This window comes from Aquarana catesbeiana, linkage group LG04 (genome assembly GCF_042186555.1).
Source record: "Aquarana catesbeiana isolate 2022-GZ linkage group LG04, ASM4218655v1, whole genome shotgun sequence".
NCBI lineage: Eukaryota > Metazoa > Chordata > Amphibia > Anura > Ranidae > Aquarana > Aquarana catesbeiana.
Window position 1 is genome coordinate 555,056,994 of NC_133327.1, and position 12,539 is coordinate 555,069,532.

The following is a 12,539-nucleotide window of genomic DNA, read 5'->3' on the forward strand; positions in this document are numbered from 1 at the left end:
TCATTTGAGTCCAGCTGTGTTTGATTATACTGATTGGACTTGATTAGGAAAGCCACACACCTGTCTATATAAGACCTCACAGCTCACAGTGCATGTCAGAGCAAATGAGAATCATGAGGTCAAAGGAACTGCCTGAAGAGCTCAGAGACAGAATTGTGGCAAGGCACAGATCTGACCAAGGTTACAAAAAAATTTCTGCTGCACTTAAGGTTCCTAAGAGCACAGTGGTCTCCATAATCCTTAAATAGAAGACATTTGGGACGACCAGAACCCTTCCTAGAGCTGGCCGTCTGGCCAAACTGAGCTATCGGGGGAGAAAAGCCTTAGTGAGAGAGGTAAAAAAGAACTCAAAGATCACTGTGGCTGAGCTCCAGAGATGCAGTCAGGAGATGGGAGAAAGTTGTAGAAAGTCAACCATCACTGCAGCCCTCCACCAGTCGGGGCTTTATGGCAGAGTGGCCCGACGGAAGCCTCTCCTCAGTGCAAGACACATGAAAGCCCGCATGGAGTTTGCTAAAAAACACCTGAAGGACTCCAAGATGGTGATAAATAAGATTCTCTGGTCTGATGAGACCAAGATAGAACTTTTTGGCCTTAATTTGAAGTGGTATGTGTGGAGAAAACCAGGCACTGCTCATCACCTGTCCAATACAGTCCCAACAGTGAAGCATGGTGGTGGCAGCATCATGCTGTGGGGGTGTTTTTCAGCTGCAGGGACAGGACGACTGGTTGCAATCGAGGGAAAGATGAATGCGGCCAAGTACAGGGATATCCTGGACGAAAACCTTCTCCAGAGTGCTCAGGACCTCAGACTGGGCCGAAGGTTTACCTTTCAAAAAGACAATGACCCCAAGCACACAGCTAAAAAAACGAAGGAGTGTCTTCACAACAACTCCGCGACTGTTCTTGAATGGCCCAGCCAGAGCCCTGACTTAATCCCAATTGAGCATCTCTGGAGAGACCTAAAAATGGCTGTCCACCAACGTTTACCATCCAACCTGACAGAACTGGAGAGGATCTGCAAGGAGGAATGGCAGAGGATCCCCAAATCCAGGTGTGAAAAACTTGTTTCATCTTTCCCAAAAAGACTCATGGCTGTATTAGATCAAAAGGGTGCTTCTACTAAATACTGAGCAAAGGTTCTGAATACTTAGGACCATGTGATATTTCAGTTTTTCTTTTTTAATAAATTTGCAAAAATGTCAACAATTCTGTGTTTTTCTGTCAATATGGGGTGCTGTGTGTACATTAATGAGGAAAAAAATGAACTTAAATGATTTTAGCAAATGGCTGCAATATAACAAAGAGTGAAAAATTTAAGGGGGTCCGAATACTTTCCATCCCCACTGTACATCATTTTTATTTATAGATCCAATAGTGACAGTGGCGTCCCTAGGGTTGGTGTCACCTGGTGCGGTAAAACATGGTGTCAAACCCCCCCCCCCAAAAAAATAAAAAAATATTATATTCCTGTTTTCTGAAAGTGCACCAAAGATTTGGAAGTTGGGTTTTAACATCTGTCGATTGGATGCAGCCACCACATCTAAGAATTGGTAAGCTGCAATAGATTACATTTTTGTTTTAATACCACTTAAGCATACATGTTCACATAGCCTTTACTTACTTGTCAAATAATGCCAAAAAAGTAAGCCTGTCACACCAAACTTTAATCCATTTGCCTGGGAAAATACTGAATTTATAGAATTGCTTCTTCGGAAATTTATATTCTGAAGAGACATATGAGGAATTTTCAGCTTCATGACTCAATGTCTGAAAACAAAAACATGCAATAAAGTTTTAAGCAGCCCAGATCAAACTCATCTACAGATAAATGGACAGCGAAAGATCAAAAAATTCAAATCACTATATACCTGAAAATAGATTATGATCTAATTGTGCACATATGCAAGTGTGAAACTGCAAAAGAAAAGTAGGAGGAGCTACAGAAATGAAATGAGATAGCAAATTTTAGCAATAAACTGTATAATTAAAAAAGGTATACCAAACTAAGGTGGTGAAAGGCCAGCACATGCAGGAATATATAAGACGTAACTTAGAAATGGTTGAAATCCTGCAAGCTATAGGAAAAAAAATAAAGACTTTCATATAGCAGCACTAGTGGTCTACCAAACTATGAGATAGTTGTTGCAGCGCTTGATTCTAGATGATGGGCTTACCCTGGAATATGTTTAAGGGAAGCTTGTGGATGTGGATAAAATTCTTTCTGCAGAATCTGCATTAAGATCCAATGGTCGCAATAAAAGTAATATGTAGAGTGAAACATGTCAATGTTTTGTGTGAAAAAGACAGGTCACTTAAACCCTAGGCACCGACCACACGCAAATATGTGGTCACTCAGAGGCCAGGCCTTGGCAACAAGGACCCACATATTTGCTTGTATTAGCACCAAAAGAGCTGTGCCAAGAACGTGCACCCTGCGCACCCGGCACAGTGTCTGCCGGCTCATGAAAAAAGCTTCTGATCGCTTCTTGCAATTGGGAGTTTTCTGATCATGTGACCACCGTGACAGCCAATCACGGCAGTTACACGGTCATAAGCCCCGCACCCTGGAATGCCAAATCTGTTAAAGGGCAGCTGGAGCCGGCGCCAAGGGGTTAAAGTATAACTAAAGGATAGAGTGTAGAGGAATTCGAACTCCTGTCAGTTTTATTGCTGTTTGTGCCCCTGTTAACCACTTGACCTCCGTAAGATTTACCCCCACCGTGACCAGGCCATTTTTTGCTTTTTGGCACTGCGTTACTTTAACTGACAATTGTGCGGTCAGGCTTTGCTGTACTCAAACAAAATGTATATATTTTTTCCCCCACAAGTAGAGCTATCTTTTGGTGGTATTTGATCACCACTGTGTTTTTTATTTGTTGCCCTATAAATGAAAAAAGGCAGAATCAGGTCTAATCACAACACAGCCAGTGCGCCTGCGGAGCACGTTTGCCCCCCCCCACTTGGAAGTTCCGGATCACGTACTAGGTATAACAGCGTTATGTGGTTAAAGAGATACACCCTCTCTATTTATCCTGTTTGCCATTATCATCGAAAGTAAAAGAAAATCCCAAATTTTGGGTTGTCCCCAGAAAAGTAATAGGGGAAAATCTTCGAATGGGGCATTAGTTCTTGTGACCTGGGGGTCCCCAAGGAATTCCCTTAAGGTGCAGGGATTTCCTCCCACTTTCTGTTTGGCTATGGGACAGGAAGTGAAGGGAAATCTCTGCAATGGAACACAGATGGCAAAAAAACGGAAAATTCCTATCAAAATACTTACCGTAATTTTCCTTTCCTGATGGACTCCATGGCAGCAACGTGTGGGTTAAGTCCCGCCTCTACTACCCTATAGGACACTACTCACATAAATCTTTGCTCCCTGCCCCCGGCCGTGTTCAGTAACTAGCCTACTTCAGCCATTCGGGAGGGAACTCCTGCTGCCATGCAGTCCATCAGGAAAGGAAAATTACGGTAAGTATTTTGATAGGAATTTTCCGTTTTCCTGACAGACTCCATGGCAGCAACGTGTGGGAAAAAACTCGCCGTACACACCCGGGTGGGCTAAATGCTGAACAAAAGATTTATTTAACACTGTCCGCCGACAGCACTTTCAAACCAAAATTGACAGAAGAAAGAGTTGCTGGTTCAACGCAGTAATGGGACATGAAAGTATGAATCGAAGACCAGGAAGCTGCTCTGCAGATTACTTCAGGTGCAACATGACGTGAGGCCGCCCAGGAGGTTGAAAGACGCTGTAACCGCCTCAGGAGGAGCCAAGTCCTTCTCTCTGTAAGCCCATTGGATGGCTTGGACCACCCAAGCCGCGATGGTTCTGACAGAAGCCCTAGAGCCTCTATTTTTCCCATGGAATAGAACAAAGAGAGAGTCAGATTGACGAAAAGAGGCTGTAATTTCCAGGTATTGTTTGAGAGTGGCTCCCATATCAAGAGGGTGTGGATCCAGACTCCCAGCAGAATTGAAGGTAAGGAGTGTGATCTCCTGATTCCCGTGAAAGACCGAGGTAACTTTGGGATTCATCCCTAGCATTGGTATTAGGACCACTCTGTCGGAAAAAAGTGATGAAAGGTTCCTTAGACCCCAGAGATTGGATTTCCGAGACCCTCTTTGCCGAGGTTATGGCTGTCAGGAACAAGGTCTTGAGGGTTAGTTCTCTGACTGAGAGTGATTTATCAAGTTGTGAAAAGAAATCCAAAACTAACGGAAGATCCCATTTGGGGAATCTGGGTTTCCTCTGTGGCCTAAGCCTGACTGCCCCTCTAAAGAACTGTTGGACCAGAGGATGCTTAGCCCATGCGATTCCACAGAAGGCTGAAATTGCAGAAACTTGGACACGAAGAGAACTGATGGATATTGAGATATCCAGACCTGTTTGTAGAAAACTTAGAATGTCCTGAACCGCCAGATTATTACAGGAGTTGGACCTGGAAGACATATGGCTGGTAAACTTTGACCAAATCCTCTCATATACCCGATTGGTACTGTTCCTTCTTGCACTAAGGAGAGTGGGGATGACCTCATGACCTAGCGCCTCCAACCTTCCCCTTTCAAAATCCAAGCCCTTAAGTGCAGGTGATCCAGGCAAGGATGTAGTCTCGATCCTTGAGACAGAAAGTCTGGTCTGGATGGAAGAGGAATCGGATCCCGGACACTGAGGAGCGTTAGGAGAGGAAACCAAGGCCTGTTGGGCCAATAGGGAGTTATAGCTAACACTTCTGCTGTCTCCGCCCTGAGTCTTTTCAGGAATTGAAGAATAATAGGAGTTGGCAGGAAGGCATAGGCTCTGTTGAACCACCATTTCTCCGTCACGGTGTCCACCCCGTAAGCTTAAGGGTCCCTGTACCTCAAATAGTATCTCGCCGTTTTCTTGTTGCAGGGGGAGGTGAACAGATCGACTTCCGGGGAGAACCCCAATGTTAGAATCCATTTGAATACCTCTTTGTGGAGAGACCACTCGTTGTTGTCTAGGAGTATCCGGGAAAGGAAGTCTGCCTGAATGTTCTAAACCCCTGGAACATATGCCGCTGTTAAATCCTTCAGGTTTTTCTGAGCCCAAGACATAATTGGCTCTGTAATAGGGATAGACTTGGCTCTGTAATAGGGATAGACTTCGAGTACCCCCTTGCCTCCTTATGTATGCCACTGCTGTGGTATTGTCTAGCCTGAGTAGAACTGAGGTTCCCTGAATGAGATGACGAAACGCCAGCAGGGCCTGGAAGGCTGCTCTCAACTCCAGGATGTTTGACACTATTCTTCTGGAGGGGAAATCCCATGTGCCCTGAGCTACTTCCGCCAGGCAATGGGCACCCCAGCCCCTGTTGCTGGCATCCGTTGTTATAGTTACCCATGGGATGGGGAGGATGGAATGGCAGTTGGAGAGGCTCTCCCGCTGGAGCCACCACAGGAGAGAGTTCCTCATGGACGCAGTAATTCGAATCAGCTGGGCCTTATTTCCCTTCCACTGATGAAGGAAACCCTTTTGAAAGGACCTCATCCTCCATTGGGCCCATTTCACCATCGGAATCGTCGCCACCATAGTGCCGATGATCCTCAGGCACTGGAGGGCATGAAGATGGGAAGCAGAAAGAGTTGGATGGATTCTGTCTCTGACTGTCAAGATCTTCTCTTCTGGTAACGAGATGGTGCCTTTGACTGTATTGAACAGGGCTCCTAAAAACACCAGAGACTGAGACGGATCTAACGGACTCTTCTCTAGGTTCAGGATCCACCCGAATTCCTGTAATGTGGAGATCACCTGAGCTCTGTGTACTACGAGTTGATCTTTGTTTTAAGCCAAGAGAAGAAGGTCGTCTAGGTAATGATGCAGACGAATCCCCCTGGTTCTCAGGAGAGCTACCACTGCCAACAGCACCTTTGAGAAGACACGCGGGGAAGTTGATAGCCCGAATGGAAGGCAAGTAAACTTGCCCACAGAGAAACGGAGAAATTGCTGAAAGTCTTCTGCGATGGGAACATGAAAATTGGCGTCCTTGAGGTCTATGGACACCATCCAGTCCCCTGGTTGCACAGACTGTTGAATCGTGGAGAGTGTTTCCATTTTGAACCTTTCCTTTTTGATGAAGCGATTTAGATGAGTTAGGTCTATAACATGCCTCCAGGCCCCACTTTTCTTCTGGACCATAAAGAGGGGGGAATACATTCCCATGCCTCGCTGGTTGACTGGAACGGGGCTGACAGCGCCTTGAGCCAACAAAGATTCTACATAGGCTAAAAGTATTGTCCTTTTTTCTTCTGAGGCTGGAAGAGAAGCGGGGACCCAACTGAATCTGGGGGCGCCGATGAAGGTCCAAGTATGACCGGAGGAGACCGTCTTGACAGTCCAGAAGTCGTGAATCGAGGCTGCCCAGACGTGCCGAAAGTGGAAAAGACGAGCCCCCACACGGCCTGCCTGAGCGGGCCCAATCTCAAAAAGATTTGGAAGGTTGCCTCTCCCCTTTCGACTCACTACCTGCAGCCTTCTTGAAGGACGATTGCCTTGACTTCCAGGACCTGGAGAATTCCCAGCCTGGCTTGTAAGTACGAGCCTCTCTACATCGGTCCTGATATTGCCTCTTCGGGAAGGATCTTCTTTGGCCTTGCAGATGCCGATCTTGAGGTAGGAACCCCGACTTCCCGCCAGTAGCCCGTGTAATAGCCTCGTCTAATTTGTTGCCGAAAAGAGAAGACCCCCATAGGGAATTCGGCACCATACCTGCTTAGAAGCTGGGTCAGCCAGCCAGGGACAGAGCCAAAGAGCCCGCTTGGCGGTGACCGACTAAAGCATTGCTCGGGCTGCAAGGCGAATTATATCAATCAAGGCCTCCCCTAGAAAGGCTCATGCTAGCCTCAACTCCTGGATAGGTGAGCTCTTCGCCGTGTCATCCGAGATATTCCTTAGCGTATCATGAACATTATCTGTCCACACTTCCATAGCTTTGGACAAAGCTGCCAAAGCTAAGGCTGGCTTGCAAGCCATGCCAGCTGTAAGGTACACTCTCCTCAGATCAACATCAATCCATCTGTCCAAGACGTCCTTAAAGCGGAGCTCCGCCGAAATTTTTTTTTTTAAAAGTCAGCAGCTACAAATTCTGCAGCTGCTGACTTTTAAAACATGGACACTTACCTGTCCAGGGCGCCCGCGATGTCGGCACCCGAGGCCGAACCGTCTCTCCGTCCTTGGGTGCTGCCGCCTCCATCTTCGGTAAGGGAATCAGGAAGTGAAGCCGTGCGGCTTCACTTCCCGGTTCCCTACTGCGCATGCGCGAGTCGCGCAGCGCAGTACGGATGGTCCCTGCTGCCTCTGGGACCCATGTGTTTCCCAGCAGGCAGCGGGGAGGGAGCAGGAAGTGGCGTAAATAACCGCAGATTCTGCGGCTATCTATGCCGGAAGTGAGTACAGATACCTGTAATATACAGGTATCTGTACTCCCCTCCCCCCTGAAAGGTGCCAACTGTGTCACCGGAGGGGGGGAGGAATCTGATGAGTGGAAGTTCCACTTTTGGGTGGAACTCCACTTTAAAGGACACTGTGTCCTCCAAGGGAAGTGTCACATGTTTAACCAGCCTCATCACAGCTGCATCCACCAATGGAGCTGATTCCAAATGCTTCACTTCTTCCTCCTTGAATGGATAGAGCTTTGAAATTTTAGTAAGCATGGAGTTTTTCTTCTCCACCTTGCTCCATTCATCTGTGATGATCTCGCCCAATTCAGTAAAGAATGGAAAGTTAACCTGTTCCTTCTTTAGCTGTTTGAAGAATTTCCTCTGTTTGGGAGGAACAGCCACCGGATCCTCCCAATTTAAGGTTTCTCTAACGGCCTTGACTAAGGGAGGCAGCAGAGCGAAGTCAAATCCCACACAGGGATTATCTTCATCCGAGTCACTGTCAGAGATGGCAATTGAAGGGTGGCTAGGTAAAGAGGACTCCCAGGTGTCCTGCAATTGAGTTTCCCTCACTGGCGAACATGACGGCTCTGCCTGAGGAACGACAGACCGGACTGCTTCTATACCTTTAAGCGATTCTTTAACAACCCTCTCAACTAGGGTTTTGCCATGAACAGGTGTGACCAGAACTGTGTGATCTGCGACAGAGGACACCAAAACGTATATAAGTGAAAATATAATAGTTTATTAAAGTAAGTGAATAATATAGTACAAACACCTCCAATATGACACATTGCAATAACCAACCAACAGACAGAGACCCACAAATAACAACAGACAGATAAGTACAATAAATTGCAAATACCAGGATCATAAACAATAGCCAGGCCAGGGTCATACACAGCAGATCGGCAGATGGACAGGGGATGTTCCAGAGACATAAACGTAAGCCAGGCCAAGGTCATACACAGGGAGATCAGCAGATGGGGTCAGGAACACAGGACAGGGAGAGGATGGATGGATCAGACTGCAGGCAGGGATGCAAGGTAACAGGTGGGACAGGATAGGGATCGGGACAGGGAGACAGGATCAGATACACGGGTCACAGGTTCAGGGCATAGGAACAGGTTCAGAATCAGGATCACAAGCTAGCAGGTCAGGGCACAAAGAAGAAACCAAGGCAAACATGTGATTGTTTGCCGGGTATTTATAGGCCTGTGATTGGCCTCAAGTGACACCTGATTGTAGGAGGTACTGTCTGCTCCATACTGCCAGGATCCATCCGCTGGTGGACGCCAGTACTACGGCCCAAAGATGACATAACTTCAGCAGGGAAAAGCTCTCCTGACAGTTCCAAACTGCCAGGAGACACCTGCTGGTGGACCTCAGTACTGCATGCCAAATAACAGATATTACCAGCGGATGGAACATTTCCTGACAGGTTTTAAGTTGCTGGTCCGTATCCCCTCTTTCCTTGGATGCCTTGGCGAAGCAGGGATCGCACAGCGATTTCCCCGCAGGTACTTGAATTCTACATCCCCAGCAGACACTGGATAAGTGACTGGAGTGAGCCACTGAGGAGTGCGAGCGTTCCTCGCTACAGTGTCCTGATGATGGTGTCCTTGAGATGGAACCGTAATGTTTAGAATTGGAAGAGGATTGCCGGTGATGCGATTCAGAAGAGTCACTTCCTATGTGCGAGCTGCGACGCTGTTCTGACCTAGAAGGGCTAAAGCAAAAGACAGAGAATCACAGAAAACAGAATAGTTAGAGAAACAATCACCTTGAGGAATTACACCCCACTCCGACCACTGGACCCTCAGGGATGGAACCCGTCCCGGTACATTTTGAGAGGAGGCTGGCCCCAGGCAGGCGGTGGGGAATCCATATCTCTGGTAATATCCATCCGGGCTGCAAAGTTATGAAAATTTTAGTAATGAAGCCAGGGAGCGCCTGCTCTCCTGTATATAAAGCTACTTACCAGTAGCTAACTCACTGGGGGCACAGGGAAGACAATATAATAGCCTGCAGGCATTCCCATATGCCCTGTTTATATAGCGGGCCCCCGTGATGTCACCGGCCGCACCGAGCGTACGCCAGTGCGCATGCGTGATAAGCGGCAATTTGCGGCCAGTGAGGCCGGTCTCGGAAACGACAGTAAAACGGCAGCTGGAACGCAGGAGGAACCAGCCACCATGCCAGTACACAAGACAGGTATTGAAAGAAAACGGAAAGGAAAGGACAAACAGAGGGGAAAGAAAAACGAGCATTTGACAAAAACTGCTGCCATGATCAAATAGGAACATCTCACCACTCCCAACACGATCATCAAGGCCGAAGGTAAGACGACAACGGACTTCCCAGGGGCAATAAGGGGTCACCTGCTAATAGCTGGCTATCCGACCCATGCGCAGCCCTGCCTGCCAGTGGTCAGGGAACCGGCTTCTTCCACCGCCTCTTCCAACGCCCCACTCCATACCCTGCTAATAGCTAGGGCTTAGCGGAGTAATGCGACTATCCCATCCAAAGTCGCAGCTCGGCCAACCTTGATCGTGGGGATGAAACATCTTCAAGTAGAAAGACCACCACTAGGTCTTGCGGAGGAGGACAAAAAAAGAACGCGGCCGGGGGCAGGGAGCAAAGATTTATGGGAGTAGTGTCCTATAGAGTAGTAGAGGCGGGACTTAACCCACATGTTGCTGCCATGGAGTCTGTCAGGAAAGAGAGGTTATAACCCTCCTTTGCCCTGTCCAAAATGAAAAAAATAAAGTTTTGCCTATAGTTCTTTCTTTAACCACTTGCTTACTGGGCACTTAAACCCCCCTCCTATCCAGACCAATTTTCAGCTTTCAGCACTGATGCACTTTGAATGACAATTGCGCGGTCATACAACACTGTACCCAAATGAAATTTTTATGATTTTTTCCCCACAAATAGAGCTTTCTTTTGGTGGTATTTGATCACCTCTGCGGTTTTTATTTTTTGTTAAAAAAATGTAAAAAGACTGAATTAAAAAAAAAAAAAAAAAATGTTTATATTTTGTTAAAAAAAATTAAAACAGGTAATTTTTCTCCTTCATTGATGTACGCTGATGAGGCGATTACCGATCTTTTGTTTACATCATGTGATCAGCTGTCATTGGCTGACAGCTGATTACATGGTAAGGGGCCGGGACTGGCCCCTTACTTGGATCGGTGATCAGCCGAGTCTCAGTGACTCGGTGATCACATCGCGCTCGCACAGGGGAGGCCGTCATATGACGGCCTCCCGGGAATTCAGGTCCGCGCTGTGGCCGCCATTCGGCCATAGCGCGGATGGCAGGTGGTTAAAGGCAAACTGCAGAATTTCTAAAGCTAGAACGAATCAGCAAAAAGTAAATGAATCCACAAAAGCCCAAAAATGTTAACAGAGATAACAGAGGATGCAAATTATAAGATGAAACAATCAGTGCCACAAGTAAAAAGTATTGTGATGTTTAAATAAGATAACCTAATAATAAACGTGCACAGCTGCTAAACATTCCAAGTGGTACACCACACTAATTTCAAAATGGATAGTAAATAAATAAATGTAGCGCTGTGTGTAAAATTATAAATGTAAAGTGCAAATCTCTAAAATATCGGCGTATCAGCCAATCACAGGCCTTCCTCAGTAGATGCTGAGTAGATCTACTGAGGAAGGCCTGTGATTGGCCGATACACGTCTAGAAGGGAGGAGCTGATAGTCACGTCCAGTCAGGCACTGTGTATGTGGACACGGTGGTGCTACTCTGGAGGTTTTTATGTGATTTTAAAAGTTTTTATCTTGTAAGTGCAACTTGTCTGTTTGGGGGCTTTGAATAAATTTGTATATGGAGAACACTATGGTCTCTATACTTATTATTTACATGTCCTGAACTCATGGAATCTTGAGCCAAGCTGGGAGATGATCCGCTTCTTTGGATATTAATGAGTTGAGTTATCATTAAGAAAAGAGCCATCTGGATTACCCACCATTGATTGGGAAGAGGAAGTGAGAGCAAAGCGCTCGTGGGGAGATCTGCATATGAGTTTTGACTCATCTGGGAGGTGAGCGCGCATTTTTACTGGTGGTGGTGTGCACTCTTTTTGAGGACGAACAATCACTGTGGTGGAATTGTGTGGATATACTGATCACAAGAAGAGTTTTTCATGTTTTATTTCTTCATTTTTTCATTTTATGGACTATTCATTTATATGTAAGATTTATTTATTTTAAAGATTTGCACTTTACATTTATAATTTTACACACAGTGCTACATTTATTTATTTACTATCCATTTTAAATAACAGAGGATGCATCAAATACTGAGTGTGCCTTTCAATTAAGAAGGTGCCTTATCCTTTTTCATTTGGTACATTGACTCTGGAGGCACAAGTCATATGATCAATTATAAACGCTCTAAGGAGCAGGGCCCTCTGATTCCTACTGTATCAAAGTGTATTGTATTTGTACTGTCTACCCTCAAGTTGTAAAGCGCTACGTAAACTGTTGGTGCTATATAAATCCTGTATAATAATAATAATAATAATAAACATTTGTTCACTAAGATAGGTAAAAGCAACACGTGCTTGCTGTTTAATGTGAATATGTCAATAACATACTGGGGGGAGGCAATCATGAAAGCCAATTAAACTCTGAATAAGCTATTGGAATAGAAAGAAGCCTGACCTGAAACACATTAAAATTTTGAAAAGCAAAGTACACGTACATGCTACTAATGAAAAGTGTATAAATGGAAGCCTTGTGGTATATGTGCCCACTACAACGAGTCTCAAGAAAATAACATAAATCTGCATCCAGACAAAAATAGAGTAATAATCAGCATAAGTATAAATATTAATTAAACATCTAGGTGTCAAAATCCTCATGAAGTGACAAAAGTCAATATTGTCTGAACAAGCCTCTCAGTACTGCAGGAAAGCAACAAAACATCTTGAAACTGACTTCAGAGGTTTACCCTCTAAGGTGAAAGAAGCTGAACTGCCTGCGATCTAAATCAGAAAATATTCAAGCTTTAATAAGGGCATTTCATGGGACATGGGATCGATCCGCTGGACTGGAGCAAGGCCTGGTCTTCTCTAGCTAAATGTTCCTTTAATACTGCCATCCTGGAGACA

General features: G+C 45.8%; 1 protein-coding gene across 1 annotated transcript in view; it reads right to left on the bottom strand.

The window, feature by feature from the left end:
• PCNX2 (pecanex 2) overlaps positions 1 to 12,539 on the bottom strand; it is a 294,170-nt gene that overhangs the window by 216,350 nt on the left and 65,281 nt on the right. Inside the window, exon 9 of the mRNA XM_073627975.1 lies at positions 1,625 to 1,770. Coding sequence (XP_073484076.1) covers positions 1,625 to 1,770 — 146 coding nt within the window. The remainder of the gene's footprint in view (positions 1 to 1,624; positions 1,771 to 12,539) is intronic.